Below are 16,874 nucleotides of genomic sequence, written 5' to 3'. Positions count from 1 at the left end.
CAATACATGGAGTGCTGTAGCTTCACTTTCTGGTGGAGCTGCCATTAGAGAACAGCAAGGGAACACAGTGGGGAACTGCTGAGTAGAGAACAAGATACGCTAGTTAAATACAGAAAAGAAAGACATGAACAAGGTGGGAGGGGGGGTGGAAAAAAAGGTGAAAAAAACTGGTGCCTTAGGTTTTAGCATTTTGTGGTAGTGAAGTAAATCTGGCTGGCAGATGTACAACGTTAATGAACATTTCGGAAGCACTTTGAAGTCAATGAGCAAACATAGTGCTAGGTAGTTACTAGCTTTTGTGCAGATAATGAGAGAAGAGCAGAACATTAGTGTCCGTAGTCAGAGTTGTTCGCTTTTCCAGTTAGAGTATTGAAGCGCAGGGTTTGGACGCACTTTCTGGGGTGGAAGGGGTAGCCTGGAGGTTTGTATCACTTGTTTTTATTCTTCTCTCTCTCTCTCCCCCCCCCCCCCCCCCCCCCCCCCCCTTCTCTCTTTCTGTAGAGGGAGCTGGGTGTCCTGTCACAGGAGAGGAGAAGTCAGCGTGCGTGGACAGCCAGCTCTCGGAAGGAGCCGGCTCTGCTGGATCTGCCATCATGCAGCTCCCTGTGCTGCTGCTCCTTTCCCTGCCACCACTTCTTAGCATGCTCGGCCAAGCTGGAGCTCAGTTCCCTCGCCAGTGTGCTACCGTTGAGTCCCTGAGGAGCGGCATGTGTTGCCCAGACTACTTCCCTGTGTTTGGGCCAGGTACTGACCGGTGCGGTGTGTCTACAGGGAGGGGCCGGTGTGTACAAGTGACTGTCGATTCGCGACCCCATGGCCCACAGTACATCCACGATGGGCGGGATGACCGTGAGCAATGGCCCATACGCTTCTTCAACCAAACCTGCCGGTGCAACGGCAACTTCTCTGGTTACAACTGTGGGTCATGTCGCCCTGGCTGGACTGGACCTACCTGTAGCCAACAAATCAATATAGGTAAGAGCATCAGAAATATGACATGAAAATTGCCTGTTGGCAGTACTTGCTTCTAAATGTACTTAGCATATTTCTTTTCTTTAAAATACAAAATGCCCCTTATATTTATTTAGCAAATGTATGTTGCCATAGGGGTTATTAAGGCAGCTGCTAGAAGAGTGGTTCAGCTTGTGTACCACACACCTACATTTACTACCCAATAAAAGGAAGAAACAAAACCTGCAGTCAATTCAGGATTAGGACAAAGTCCATTAAAGAATAGAATATCTAAGCTGAAAAAATTGTATTCTTTGGAATTATTTAAGAGTAAAACAATGTATACACACATATATGTGTATTTGTCAGTATGTCTGGGAATAATACGTATCTAGATATCATGTTTAATACCTTGTGACTACTTTAAGTGTGACAGCAGCTCTTTTGATTCAAAATCCCTTAATACGTTTCTAAACTATGTATCTGGCCTTGTAAATTTTTACTTACCTAGGTGCTGTCAATGTCTTTAAAAGCACTAACTTATGACTATGAGCTGTTCAGATGAATCAGCACAGGGACTGGTGGGCCTTTCTGAGAGTTCTCCAGTTTCAGTTTAGTCCAGAATATCAGTAAACATATATCTAAAATTTTTTGAAACGGTTATGAAATCCTTGTGGGACTGGAAAAATGTTAAATATTGTACATAAACTGAAAAGGACTAGCAGGCTTGGGGACAGATCCTTGGTCTCAAGTCAAAACCATCTGAATGAACAAGATTTCAGTCTTCATTAGTGAAAGTTTGAAGATGTTATTGAAATCCTGTAAAATCCATAATCCCCCAAATGAGTGATGGGTTCTGTTGACATGAGAAACAACAGGTCTCTAGCACAAATGTGCAGTGCCTCTTGCAGAAACAGAAATCAGCACTGCCATTATTTTCACGAGATAGAAAACGCTCCATGAACTTGAGTGCATGTTCCAGTAAGGGTTAACAAAGGACTGCTTACCAATTCAAAATCTTAACAATAAGATTCCTTAAAAACAACTTATTGAGGGCTGTGGGAAACACTTTAGGTTTTTATTCATCCTTTGAGCTCCAAGAAGCAAACTAGAAAGCAGAAAGTATCACTCATGAATTGGATCTGCTAAGACAGTTTGCACCCTCTGATGCTCTGGCCTGTTAACAATGACGATAACTTTGAAAAATAACCAAGAAATAAATGTTAACACACATAAACTTAGCAAAGTAAATCTGGAGATAGGCAAAAAGCTGCTTTAGCTGATTTTCTAGGGTATACAAGAACACTTTTTACTTTTCTTGCCTTTTAAATGCTTTACTACCCAGTAAAATGCTAAGCAAATCAGATATATCATGCATGACAACATGAGTTTAGATAGTGGAAATTAGCTTCTTATTACGCCTTAAGTTTCCACAAGGAGGTCACCTCTTTTGTCCATCCATAGAGCTCGCCCCAGCTGCTCAGACTTTAGAATAATTATTGGATTACTGTTAGCATATCCATATAAAATAGCTGTAAAATGCAGTTTGGTGCCTTAATAGCTTCTAAATTCATGCCTAACTTTAATAATAGTTCCAATTTTTTATTGTGGTTCAGGCACATATATTGAAAAATTAAAAGGTTAAGTTGTCTATGTAAAGCAAAATTAAACGGATATTTTTAGTGTGCTACTTAAAATCAACAACAAAAAACCCTTCAGTGACGAGGGCTAACATATCAGTTCAGTTCTGCAAAACAGAAAAGCATGTTTCAGGATACAGAGTCCTTGGACGAAAATCATGTTTCATAAAAGTATTTCTATAAACTTCAATGAAGCCAAAATATCCCTCACTGAATCAACTTTATATAGTGAAATGTAATTCACTTTTATTCTTCATATTGATTCATGCTGAAGACCTGTTGCTTCTCATATCAACATAGTCTATCACTCATTTGGACAAGTATGGATTTTACAGTATTTTTCATAATGAAAATGAGTACATGTTGAAGAACAGCTGTGAGGACTTCTACCTGTGTCTTAGTCTAAACTTAGCCTGAAGTCTTCTCAGTCCGGGTGAAAGAGTGCTGGACTGGCACTGACGTGATGTGGACTCTGTTCCTCTTGCTGATATACTGGTATTTCAACAAGTCAATTTTTTTCCTCGTTTCACTGTCTGTATGTGGACAAAGATATTTTTTAATCGTTTTGAGACACTGCTAAAAAAGACTAATATATGGATGTTGTTAATAATAGCAGGTAATGAAATGTGTGAAATTCACAATTCACAATTCACTGGTGAATCTGCCATTTTTCCTACAAAGGTTCAAGCATAAACAATGTACTTCTTCACTAATTGTCAAGCAGTAGAGCTTCTAATTACTATAAATCTCTATACAGTGTTCTTTTCTTGTAAAGTATTACCACAGAAAACCTTAAGTATATTGAATGAAGTTCTGAAAGGTTTGTGTGACAAAGAACTCTTTGTCATTTCTTCGACAGGATGGAAATATAATCTGTAACAATACTTCTAAAAGCACTAAAACCACAAGGTTTTGGGCTTTATTTTTATTCGGCTCAACCTTTCTGGTAATAAATAACATTTTCTATTTATGCGCAGTACTCTCTGAAATGCCCCAATAAAAAACGGATGAATGCTTGAAGAAAAAGGGACTTACCTGGAATTATTACGAGCAAAATAGATTAGTCCTGTGAGATCAGACTTGAGTGTTTATTACTTTGGTAACTTGCTTCTTCTGTATCCTCACAGTCAGGAGGAATCTTTTGGATCTGAGTGCAGAAGAAAGGAGGCGTTTTGTGAATGCCTTACACCAAGCCAAGGTGACAATCCATCCTGACATTGTTATTGCCACACGAAGACGTGAGGAAATATTTGGACCAGACGGCAACACACCACAATTTGAGAATATCTCCATTTATAACTACTTTGTGTGGTCTCATTATTACTCTGTCAGGAAGACTTTCCTTGGTGCAGGGCAACAGAGTTTTGGAGGAATTGATTTCTCTCATGAGGGACCAGCTTTTGTCACGTGGCATAGGTACCATCTACTGCAGCTTGAAAGAGACATGCAGGTAAAGTTCGCGTTAATGTTGAGCCATGTGTTTATGCTATGTTTTGTACAGTTAAAGAACTTCTCCCCATATTCCAATAGGCAAAAATGATAGCAACTCTTTCTACATGTTGAAATAATTCTGCTTCAATTTCAGTAACTCATTAGGTATACTAAACTTAATAGAGTCCATTTAGGTATTAGACCATCATTGTTACAGAGATGCTAAAAAAAAAAATTTCAATCAGAGTAATGAAAAAAGTAAAAGTTACATACAAATCTCCTGTAAAAATTGACACAAATTCTAGATATATCCCTAGAAGGCATTTTATTGGACCAACAAAAGTTATTGCTAGTGTTATTTTTAATATCAAGGCCCTGATTCTTGACTAGGACTAATCAAAGCAGCAGAAATTCTGAAGAAAAGTAATAGAGATGACTTGGGGATTCAGAATCACATTTTATATGTATAATTAGTGTAACTGGTTAGAGAAATCAGTGTTTTGACCCTGTTCCATAAATCAGTGATTCTCTTGTTTCCCTTTCTTTGTGCGGACCTATCCATAAAAGGAATATATTATTTTATGGACCGTCATCCTTCTTAAATAAGAGAGAATTAAGTTTTCACAGTCAGGATTAAATAGTCTTTGAAATCATGTCAAGTGTTTCCACTAGCTTCAATGGTTCTGCATCAGACTGAGGCACAAACTCCCTTCAAAAACTCGTATTTGACATCAGTGGCATTTCATTATGTGGAAGCCCTGAGGAGTTCTAGCTCTTGGTGATCAAACATATATTCCTATTTATGTTAGTAAAGTTGATCATTAGTTAAGCTAATTTGGCTGGCCAACACATCCTGGTATATACATATTGGAAGCTAGGACACACTCCAGAACTGTTCAACTCCAACTTATACTAGAACCAAACAATGATAATTTGAAGGGCCAGTATCCCTTTTCCTTACTTTTCCATCTGCTCAGTCGTTCCACAGTTGGCTTACTTATTCTGTGTGCTACAAACGCTGCTGTTGTTGACCGGCCACTAAAAATACTTGGAAAAATGGGATATCACTATTAAGTGATGTTTCTTACTACTCACAGTATGGTTTCATGGAAGAGGTACTGTCTTATTAATGAGGGAGATCCATGACTCAATTCAATGGTCCAACTATCTGTTCTGTTGAACAACTTCATCAATGTGAAAAACTACCGAAAGCTTTTACATAGATTTCATAGATTTTCCATAGATTTCCTCTCCTCCATGAGGCAGGACTCTGACTCCTACTAAGATGTATTTAACTGTTTTTTAACACCCTTCTAGCAGTAAATATTATAGCTGTCTGGGCACAGATATATTAACACCATATTTATGTGGTTTAGAACATGCTGCAGGACCCCACTTTTGGACTGCCCTACTGGAACTTTGCAACAGGACAAAACACCTGTGATATCTGCTCAGATGACTTGATGGGAGCTAGAAGCAATTTTGATGTCTCTCTTATCAGCCAGAACTCAATCTTCTCTCAGTGGCGAGTGCTATGTGAAAATATAGAAGACTATGAAACTTTGGGAACCATCTGTAACAGTAAGTATGACTGCTGGCAGATATTTGGAGAGAAAATCCTTTTAATAATAAATAAATATACTATTTTACATTGCAATGGCTTTTCCCAGCCAAAAAGTCTTAAAGTGGTTTTTGAATATTCTTGATCGAAGTTTCATCAGTCTTCTGAAATCATACATACTTATCATCTGTCTTTCACTGAGGCACCAAGCAGCTCAAAATTTGATCAGGAACTTGCAGCAGAGGAAGAGGTAAATGCTTTGACTTCCCTTCTTATGCACTATCTGTTCATCTCCTGTGCCATAAATAATTAAATCTGGCAGTGTCATTTCTTAACTGAAACTTAAGTTTTCTTCTGACTGCTCCACTTATCACCTTCATGGCATTCTGCTCCTAAAAGTAAAACATCTAACAAATCTCTGTGTTAACTACATGGAGCATGTTTTGAATGTGAAGAATATTGAATCCTAATGCATCTACCTCAGCTACAAGAGCCAAAAAATCCCAGCAAGATTCTTGTATATTCATCACCTTCAAGCCACGACTCAGCATCTTCATGGAAACAGGGGGAAAAAATAGGGGAAAACCACAATATTGGGTTAGTCACCTACATAATCAACTGTAGTCCTTTCCCCAGCTACTCTATCAGGACATCCTCAAAACTTTTGTCCCAGGTCTCAAGAAATCACACTGAAAAACTATAGAAAAATTTCCCAAAGCACTTACAGAACCACAAATTTCAATAAGAGGTTTCTAGATGCTTTTTTAAATCCTGGTACAAAGGATCCAGCACACAGGACCCCATGAAGATTCAGATTCTTTGCCTGACCTGAAGAACTGACCCATTCCTTCAGTTTAAGTGTCATTTGCGAGAGACTTTTTTTTCCCCCATGGTTTAGTCATTAGAAGGATGCATTCTGTGGCCTGCTGTTTTGCACCAGTATTGTTTTCTCTCTTCTCTCCACTCCCAGGCACTGAGGGTGGTCCCATCCGAAGAAATCCTGCTGGAAATGTTGCACGGCCTATGGTACAGCGTCTCCCAGAGCCCGAGGATGTTGCTCAGTGTTTGGAAGTTGGTGTATTTGACACTCCTCCTTTCTATTCCAATTCAACAGACAGTTTCCGTAACACAGTAGAAGGTAAACATGGCAAATAAAAGCACTTGGAACAGCTCCAAATAAGTCAAGGGAGCAGGCTTGCCATTTTTCCTGTTGGAAGTATGAGTTTGGAGACAGTCTATTGGACACTAAGAACACATTGTTATTAGCATTAAATATTAGCTTAGTGTTAAGTGGAAATAAGCTCTGGGTAAATTACTTTATAGCTTGTGTCAGTTCTTTAAATGTGTAAAAGCCTCAAAAGTCTGTCACTGGTGTCCTAAGTAGAAACTAGCTAAGATCAGGTCCTTGCAACCTAGTAATAGGTTGCCACTACTGAAAACAGACAGCCCTTGCCTGTGGATTGATGCAGCGGCATCCTTAAACGAGGCAAAGAAGTGCTTATAGCAGTTACTCTTGTATCTGAATTAAAACAAACAAAAGAAAGCAAAAGAAATTGTAAGCCTTGGTAGTACTTAATGAAATGGTATTGAAGTAGTAACTGAGGTCTGGGTACAGGATTTACTGCTAGACATGTTAGTCCTTCTCTCTGCGCCATATAACCCCGTTCTTCTCTAAGATCTACACATTTAAAATGAAATTTTCAGTCACTGGCATCTAAACACACACACCCCAACACAGAAACCAGCCTAAAGATTTGACTCATGCTGTTCAGCCAGTATCCTGCCAGCTACTTCTGCACTTTAATAATCCAGAGTTTTGAACAGGAAAGACTAGGATTCATGAGAAAAAATTACCAAGTGACAGTTTAGATCCCTGCCAGACCTCCTGCAGATCCTCTGGCTCTTTTGAAGAGGCACAACTCCTACAACGGGCAAGATCTGCTCCATTTTCTTTCTCTTGGAGAACAAAACCAAGAATCCGCACCAATCCTTTAAGTATATATGAAAGTTTTGGATGCTTACCACATTTGACAAAAGGGCTATCAATATCTAGGTATCTAAACATGGCTTTAGCCAATTACCTGTATGGGCCCCCTGGAAAGTTTGGCCAAAGCTTGAAAACAGAAGTTTTCATGATGCTTCAGATTCTGACATCTGACATGAGGGTTAAGAGGTGTTGGGCACTAACAGAGTTACATAGGGTATCTTCACTGAAAAAACAGAACGTGTGAAGCTTTCTGAGATGTGTTCACAGTAAGCATGGAAATCATGTGTGGAAACATAGCAGCTGGCTCATTAGGACAGATGGCAACATATACACAATTAAATCAGCAGTTAGAAAACACACGCAACTATTTCAGTTGTGCCGAAAGATACGTAAGTCCCAAACACATACCTTTATTTTCATGCTACGATGTGGTTTATTTTGGCCATTTTTGCATTAGATCCCAGCAGCCTCGCACTCCACATTCTCAGCATTCTTTTGTAAAAGCTATTTTAATCTGAAAATTATGCATGCTAAGGACATTTCTCAAGTGCCAGTAGGTAAAGAATTAGCTACTCATTTATGTTAAGCAGGGCAACACAACAACATGACAGCCTTTCAGAGAAAGAAGTATTCAGCTGGGACTGCAGCTTCCAAACAAAATCGTCAGTGGGATTTTTTGTGTTCTTTGTTTGCATATTCAGGGTACAGTGATCCTTCAGGGAAATACGACCCAGCAGTTCGAAGTCTTCACAACTTGGCTCATCTATTTTTGAACGGGACAGGAGGGCAAACTCATTTATCACCAAATGATCCCATTTTTGTCCTCCTGCACACATTTACAGACGCTGTTTTTGATGAGTGGCTCAGAAGGTATTCTGCAGGTAAGATGTGTTCATGGACAGAGGCAGGATGGGTGGTTGTCAGTCTTTATAGTCACAGGAGCTCAGCTGCTTCTTGTGGGACAGCAAGATGCTCCTAAGCTTAGGAGAGAGGACTGGAATTTTAACAGTTAGTATAATTAACAAAGACGAGTAATAACAAGCAAGCTCCCTTCCTCACCCCACTGACATCCATTTTCAAATCACTGTCTGTGAAGGGACTTGGCCAGAGATACCAAGCACAATTTAAGAAAAAAAATGTGCAAATACATTTGTCTCCGTAGAGCAAAGACAGTGTAACCATCGAAGATCCAAATACTTCATGGACATTCCATTGTTATGTGGAGAAAATATCTATGTTTCTTCTTGTCAAATAAGATCACATGCCATGCACACCCTCATGATTCATTTTGACCGCCTTTGTGATTCACTACCAGCATTCCATAACCATTTCCATATCCTTTCAAAGGATGGTCACTGTTGCTGTCCTTGCTTCTTTAACTCCAAAAAGAAGAGAGAAAAGGAATAAGGGAGGAAGTGAAGGAGAGGGAGAGAAGGAAGGACCGCAAGGAAGGAACTAAAAAAGAAACAAAGAAGGAAGGAGATTGGCAACAGTGAAGTGGGGGAGAATTCTGTGTAACCCTAATGTCCATGCATTAGTCTGCACAAGGCAGCGACTGTATTCCTCTTAGGACCATTCAGCTGCCTCTTCCTTCTTCTACAGAGACAGCTGCTGTTGCACAACCGAGACTTCTTTGTGCAGCTTCCACAACCTGCCTCATGTATTTTTCCCATGTCAACTATCAGAGAGCAATTGTATCCCCTCGTGGTACTTACACGATGTATCACAATGTTTTGCATCATCTTACCAAGATGGATTTTTTTTTCTTTTTTTTTTTTGCTTCAGCTGACTTTGTCCTGATTTACTATAACATTGCAAAAAAATTCCACTGGCTTTCATATTAGCTGCCCTCCTGAATTGCATGAAAGAGCTCTTCATCACTGTTACAATCAGACAAAGCCAGATTGCAGCAAAAAGGTTTTCCAAGTCCTCCATTTTTACCTCCTTCTCCATGCAAGAAGAAATGAAAAGCCAACACAGGCAGAAAGTTTTACAATTTACTGGTGGTTTCTGTTAAAAAACAGAGATATCATTAGTGGTCTTGCTTTTGGACAGAGCAGAGCCCTCCATTCTGGATGTGTCACACTGGAAAACCAATCCTTCTAGATTAACTTAGGTTAGGAACAAAAAAATTGAGGTACTCAAAACCCTGAGTCACTCTTGGAAAAAAAGTGAAGTAGTGCAAATTATTTTGCTTTTATTTACAGAAGTATGATTTGACTTTCAAATTTAGATATCTCAACATATCCACTGGAGAATGCCCCTATTGGACATAACCGGCAGTACAATATGGTGCCTTTCTGGCCTCCAGTTACCAATAATGAAATGTTTGTTACTGCACCAGAAAACCTGGGATACAGCTATGAAGTCGAGTGGCCAGGTAAACTGTCCAACCTAGATACTTCCTCTTTTTTTCTTATCATGTCTTTCTCCTTTTAAGTTTATGCATCATATAACAAAGTTAGTTCAAATTTCACAAACAATATTTGATGCCTTTGTAAAGGTCTGTTTCTCTTTTCTTGCCTGGCTTTCCAAATCAGTTGTGTTTGGGACTTAGTACAGCTAAATAGCTACTGATTATAGATTGTTCCTGCATGAAGCTCCCACTATCCACTTCAAATTTTGGAGAAGTTCTCGTTTGGATCTAAACCTTGCAGAAGGTCCTTATTCCTATATCATAAGCCTCCATTAAATCACTACAGAGAATGCAAATCCCTCACAGACCACATAGCAGCAGAAAGGTCCAGGACTGTTTTTAGAGTGTAACAAGAGAGACTGAAATTTTCTCACATTCTAGAACAAATATTATCAACCAAAATTTAAACTAGTTCTACTTCACGACTCATTGAATAATGACAGATACTGAGCTTTGGTCTGTCCCTCTGATGTTTATCCGTATACTTGACATTTACTTTTAATAACTTTCCCTTTTGCTTTCCTTCCTGTAGGTCGGGCTCTCCGTGTCACAGAAATGATAACTATTGCAATAGTGACTGCACTGGTTCTTGTTGCAATTATCTTCGCTGCTGCTGCATGTATTGTACGTGTCAAGAAAAATAAAGATGAGTTGCATCAGCCTCTTCTTACTGACCAGTATCAGCACTACTCAGATGATTATGATGGCATATCAACACCGAGCCAGTCTGTTGTTTGAAGACACGGCACTTTTTTGCATCTGACTGAAACTGTTTATTTTGCTGTATTTTATAAATGGTGGTCATCCATCTGCTTTAAAATAAAGAGCATAAACTGTCAGGTGTCTTGATATGTTTGCCTCAGGCTTCACCTCCTCTTTCATCACATCTAGGCATCAATAAGTCACCTTTGCAATGCTAATTCTGGGTTGATTTTAACAGAATTCCACTAACTCTTCTGGGCTCACCTGCAAGTCTTTTTCATGCATATTTCTGTAAAATCTGGTTAAATTTAGTTAACTTACCAGCAGCCAATGTCATCTGACTTCACCTAGCCTTTATATCCAGAATTCTTTTACGAGGTACTTTTGTGAAAAGGTCAAGTCTAGAATGGGACAGAAGCTGAATCCAAAATACAAGTAGACACTTTGGCTAGGTGAGTGGAAATGTGTTTCAAAATAGCCAGCATGCCAGGTAGGGAGCTACAAGGGAATTTTGAAGGGAGCAGTGTGTTTGAAATCCAGCTTTATTCACAGAACATAGTTTTGATCTTATTGCTGCTTTTAGGTGGATCTGTGAAAAGAGATTCACCACCAAGAAGCCACTCCGGCATTTGGACACTTCAGCTGTGTGTTCAAACACAGCTGCATGAAGGGAACATCCATTTGAAAGGACAGCTGTCAGCAGCCTTAATTTTATTTTGATTTTTCACTCTCTCACTCCCTGTCTCTCTCCCACTACCCCCATGGCAGGGCATTCTCCCCAGCAATGAGAGACCTTGCTTCAATTCTCTGCTGCGGGAATTTAAACCTGCATCTACTGCACTTTTAGAGAAGGCCCTAGGCATCAGGCTGTAGAATAGACTTGGAAAAACAGCCATATGCAACTGCTGTTGAATTTATTCAACATGAGCCAGTAGGAGAGCAACAAACTGACACCTGCCTTTACAGCCTGAGGTAGGGCTTGAGGAATCTGGATTCAAGCCTCACCTCCTCTCTCTCATGATAACTGGGTACCAATAAATCATCTGATTGTCTTCCCATGATGGCTTACTGAATCTACTTTAGCAGTCATTAGCTGATATACAGAGAAGTTCCTGGATTCAGACTACTGAATCCCACATCATGTACTCAACCGTCTAATTGTCAGACTATAAAGTCAAGCTGTCTCTTGTCTCTCTTTCTGTCTGACCGCAACTTCAGCAGAAATGGCAAGTAATTTGGATTGAGCTCCTTCAGTCTGAGGCAGCTCTCCTAGACATTAAGTTATTAGGCAAAAGCAAGGGTCATGCCTTCTACGTGCTGTGTTAACCTCAGTGGTTTCAGTGAGTACCAGGTGTGCTCAAAGCACACTTAGCATTTGCAAGGAGATATGTAATTCATACATTGCAAATGATGTAAATAGGAAGACAAGTACTCTTGGCTAGGCGAGTAGAAGACGGGTTATCATCTTAATCCATCTTACCAAGCATGGGGCATGGAGAACAACAAAAATTTACGTACATAACTGATATTTAGGAAGAAAACTTTCACCTGTGGCACCCATGGCACAAATGTAAATTAGACTAAGGTCATTTGAGTTGTGCTCTTGGTTTTACTTACAGCCTAGCCAATCAGTATTTCAGGTACACAAGCAGCAGCTTGGATTTCAACTTAAATGCCTGTTTCTGCCATTCTTGCTTGTACTGAGTAGGAACTTAATAAGTCATACACTTTAGTGATTTCAATGGATTAAAGCAGGGTGATCCAATGTACTTTGGATTGGGGTCAAGAGACCTGGATTTTATTCTTAGCTCTGTTACTGACCTGCTGATTGTTCTTAGCTAGTACATTTTACCTCTGTGACTCATTTGACTGATTTATAAAATGAAGATAATAGAGCTTCCTTTGTAAAGTGTTTTTACTTCAGTCGATGAAAAGAAGCATACAGAAGCTTGATAGCTGAAGGAAAACGGCATGGCAAGATCGGATCTTGTGAAGAGGACGTTAACTATTAAAGCCATTCAATCCTTAAAGCAAAAGCATACACTCATGTTTTAGAGCAGGCCCGAAGTCTTGTGGGTCAGAGAATGAGGAGACCTGCCTGCTAGTTATGGCTGCCACACACAAATGAAGGAAGCAAGGCAGATTTTTATAACAGACTTAAAAAGAAAAGAAACAGCAAGCACAGGAATTAGAGGGGGAAGGAATGTGGAGAACTGTGTGTGACCCATTCTTGATAAGAATCTCACAAGTCCTTCTTTCTTTGGTCACTATTTGCAGTACTCTGAACTATGTCTGGGTGTGGAGAAAAAGTTCCTGCCATTCATTGAAGCTGCTTGGTGTTTGTTCCTGAGCTAAGCTGATGGGGAAAAACTGCTTTAGGTTTGAAATCTGAAATGGCCAGCATATGAGAAAATTAAGAAAAATAAATAAACACCAGAAAATTGAGTGTGTGTAACTACAGGCTTTCACTTGTTATATGGAGGCAAGAACAGGTAGCAGAAGTCACGAGGAGAAGAGAGGAAGTGAAAAGCTGGAAAAAAGTACTAATTGAGAAGTCCTAGGTGCAGCAGTTAGGAAGCATGTGATGTTTCTCACCGCGAGTTTTCCTCCCTGTTGCTCTTATGAAGGTTTATTCATATAAGGATTGTGTAAGGCAGCTGTAAAGCATATCTGGAAATGATGACAAAATAGAGCTAAGTTCATGTTGAACTGATGACCATGCCAAAACAAACTGTGACGTGGGTAGCAAATGGTTGGCACCATTAAGGAAAAACTGAAAGGAGCCTCAGATTTGGATATGAGCAGAGATCTCTAAAGTATTGTCAGACAGAAACTCTCACACAAATTAGAGCTGTGTAATTTATGTAAAATTTGGAGATTGCTAAATAAATATTGATAATGATGCTAAGGGAACCAAAATCCATGGATGTAATTGGTGATAGACCCTTTTTTCACAAATAGTTATTGGCCTAACAAAATGTCATCTTGTTTTGACTTAGATTGCAGTGACTGTATCACCAAAAAAAAAAAAGGGGGGGGGGGGGGGAGGGCGGTGAGAAAAGAATAAAAGAGAAAAAAAAGAAAAAAAGAAAAAAAGATTTTTTAGGCCTCTTAGGTGTCCCCTACAACTGGGGTTGTTAATAATTTTTTATGTTTATTTGCCTTCTTAGTTCTCTAACAGTATCTAAGTTTGGCTTTTGTAATTTGTTTCTCTTATAAAAAGCAAATTAGCAGACAGTAACTAGTGAATTCAAATAATGAAACAGTAATTGAGATTCTCACCAGACAATATTAAACAAATAGAGGTTTTGAGAATACACAAGAGAGACAAGGAACTAAAGTCAGGAATTTTAGAAATAAAGAGAAAGCTGCCAAAGCTGCATTTGACCTTGGAAAGGAAATACTGAAAAGTTTCTTTGACCATATAAATGAAAATGCAATAAATGCAGAGTCAGGATTAGCATGATCCAGACACATTTTTCTATGTCAGTGATAGTCAACTTCTGTTTTCAGTAAGATGAACTATGTTGATCTTGTACAGAAAGAGTTAAAAGCATGTGGAATTAGAAACAGAAATTGCCCTACAAGACAAAAAGTAAACAATATATCTGCATCAAGACAGCAGGTAATTTCCATTCAAGAACCTAAAAATTACATACAAAACTCTAAGTCCATCTGTAAGGTGTTTGAATAATTTTTTCAGGTCAGCCGAACTATTCTGCAATGGAGAGCAGCAATATTTTATGGGGAAGGGAAAGCAAAAACGTCCTGTGCAACTACAAGCTTATTAATTTAGACTCAATAGCATGACAGTCTCCAAAACAAACCATGAAAATACAATTGGAATCAAATAAGGCACAGATTTATCGAAGTTAGACCATGCTAGCTAGCTTAATAGCTTTGATAAGATAATTCAAAGATTTTATTTAGGAATTATATTCATGCTGAAGCCTTTGATAAAGTGCCACGTGCTTAAGTCTGAAAAGTTAGGAATTGGAATAGGATCTGCGGACTGGGAAGAGAGTTAACTAGAGGAGAGATGATACAGTATTGAAAGAAGTACCAGGGCTATAGGGCTAGTCCTGTAATTAGCAGAATTACGAAGGCTGAATCAGCCTTATTTAGCTCTTTCAGGAGAGATGTTGATGCACAAACTGCACTACGTGGATAGTCATCACCCCTAGGACAGTACTGGAAGAGAACACACAGAGGGATAAGGACAACCTGCAGAAATACCTTGTGAACTTTAAGATTTGCAGAAAGGTGAGAGGAAGTGAAACAGCACAGTAATGATATCTCCCCTCTTCCCCTACATTCCAGTAACGTGAATTTCTATTCCCACATGCAAAATTTTCCAGTAAGGAATAAAAAAGCATTACAAATAAGCTTGTAACAGAAAACCTTATGCCACCAATGTGATACTAGTGTGAAAACAGCAAAGGCGGTTGGCCATACAATGTAGCATAGTTTTTTCAATAAATGTACCATATAACCTGGAAGTTTAAAAGATTCTGTTAAGTTGGCTGCCTACAATAAAGGCAGCATCTGGGGAAAAATTTCCTTTACAAACTGGTATTTCTACATGAAAGAAAAGACTTTCAAAGGCGGATTGAAGAGTTTAGTGGAAGCTGGTGGGCGATTAGGCTGTCCAGTTAACTTCCTCTTAATGGTGGGCAGTAAAATCATAACTTACATGAACATCTGCTTTGGACACAAAGCTGAACTATTTTTGTAATTTAGGGAAACATTTCTAACCCCAGAAGTTTCACTTCTATGTGTGGAAGGGCTAAGCAACACTGGTTAATAATGGCTTTATGTTGACATAGAATTGGAATGACTCCCAAAATGAGATTTATTGCTGAATTCTATTTAGTCATCTTAATATTTTTTATTGTCCAAAAACTGCCTCCCAGCTTTTGCCTCCCAAAAGAATAACTTGGCAAGGAAGCCTGATTAAAACTGAGACGTTTATTTTCAAAATACTAATTTGGAGCAAAATTATGGATCTCCTCTCTCAAAACTGCATTTTAACTCGAAATCTCATTTAACCTCCAATTTAGAGTAAAAGTGCTAGCTTTAGCAGATGCTTTATTCGGATCCTGTTTTATGGTAAAGGGAGAGGGAAATGGCATTCACAATATTTGTTTCTTGCTGCTCATTGGAGGTAATTAAAATAGCACAATTCCAACTAAAATAAACCTTGGATTAATTTCTGTGTAGATTTTTAAATATAGAGCATAGTGTACATAGTTTTTTGTCATCCTGCCAATCTCACCTTTAACGCCCAGAGGTATCTAAAGTAAGCCACTGCCAATTTTAATTATGTGCATCTCTTTTCCCCCTTCACCCCTCAAATGGTGGGGGCAAAGGAGGGCATCTAAACAGTAATTTTACAGTACGTTAGGTTTGCATGCACATAGAAACCGACTTTAAGCCCTTTGGCAATCAGCCAACATGGATTTGGATCTTTTAACTAGCAAGAGCTCTTCAAGGAATAGGACTGGTATCTTGCTGAAGTCAGTGCCCCTGTTCTGTACAACAGGGACCCATGGTCCTTTGCTTGAAGCAAAGGAAGCTGCAAAGGAAGACAGAAGCAATACTGCAGAATTAAACATCCTTAATTTGAGGCTGAACTGGTGATAGGATGAGTGCCTAAGAGGATTTTAAGCTGTCCACACAACCCGTCTGTTTACTGCTGGTGTTAAGTTTTATTTTGCTTCAGTTCAGAAAGGTTGAGAGAAAACTACTGATACAGATGAAAGGCCTTGTGCTGAAGAAAATCTTTGCAAAGAAAAAATCTCAAGGGAGAAGAGAGGCGGGGGAGAAAATATTTGTTTAGAAGCTGAAAGTTGTGTTGTAGCTGAAATAATAGTCTCAGGCTATTAAGCTTGAAGTTGGCAGGAAAAACAATATTTCGCTCTAGACTACCAGCTAATAAACCAGAAAAAAAAAAGCCCCAAACAATGTCATTGCACCTAAGGCCTCCAAGTGGAATTTTGTCTCTGTAACACCTTCCACAAATCAATATATAGGACTGATTCTCAGTATGAGCAGCACAGTTAAAGACAAAGAATGAAATGAGATTAAATAGTATCGAGTGATTGAATTATTATGTCATGTATGAATCAAAAGTGAAGATGCTGGTTTCAACTGGACTTTGGAGGAAAGAGATCATCTGTACTTCTT

The 16,874-nt window shown here is 39.1% G+C and overlaps 1 protein-coding gene across 1 annotated transcript; it reads left to right on the top strand.

Annotated features, from left to right (window-relative positions):
- Positions 1–593: 593 nt before the first annotated feature.
- On the top strand, positions 594–10,724 carry TYRP1 (tyrosinase related protein 1). The gene is made up of 7 exons (XM_050913308.1): positions 594–975; positions 3,719–4,041; positions 5,399–5,603; positions 6,554–6,721; positions 8,272–8,451; positions 9,804–9,950; positions 10,519–10,724. Exons 1-7 carry the CDS (start codon positions 594–596, stop codon positions 10,722–10,724), a joined length of 1,611 nt encoding a protein of 536 aa, XP_050769265.1.
- The last annotated feature ends 6,150 nt before the right edge of the window (positions 10,725–16,874 follow it).

Source organism: Gymnogyps californianus, chromosome Z (assembly GCF_018139145.2).
Source record: "Gymnogyps californianus isolate 813 chromosome Z, ASM1813914v2, whole genome shotgun sequence".
Classification (NCBI taxonomy): Eukaryota; Metazoa; Chordata; class Aves; order Accipitriformes; family Cathartidae; genus Gymnogyps; species Gymnogyps californianus.
Note: the sequence above shows the minus strand (reverse complement) of the source record. Positions and strands in the feature narration are given on the sequence as shown.

Coding starts and splice junctions, on each gene's coding strand:
- TYRP1 (XM_050913308.1), top strand. CDS start 594: ATGCAGCTCCCTGTGCTGCTGCTCCTTTCCCTGCCACCACTTCTTAGC. Junction 976..3,718: donor TAGCCAACAAATCAATATAG/GTAAGAGCATCA, acceptor GTATCCTCACAG/TCAGGAGGAATCTTTTGGAT. Junction 4,042..5,398: donor AGCTTGAAAGAGACATGCAG/GTAAAGTTCGCG, acceptor TATGTGGTTTAG/AACATGCTGCAGGACCCCAC.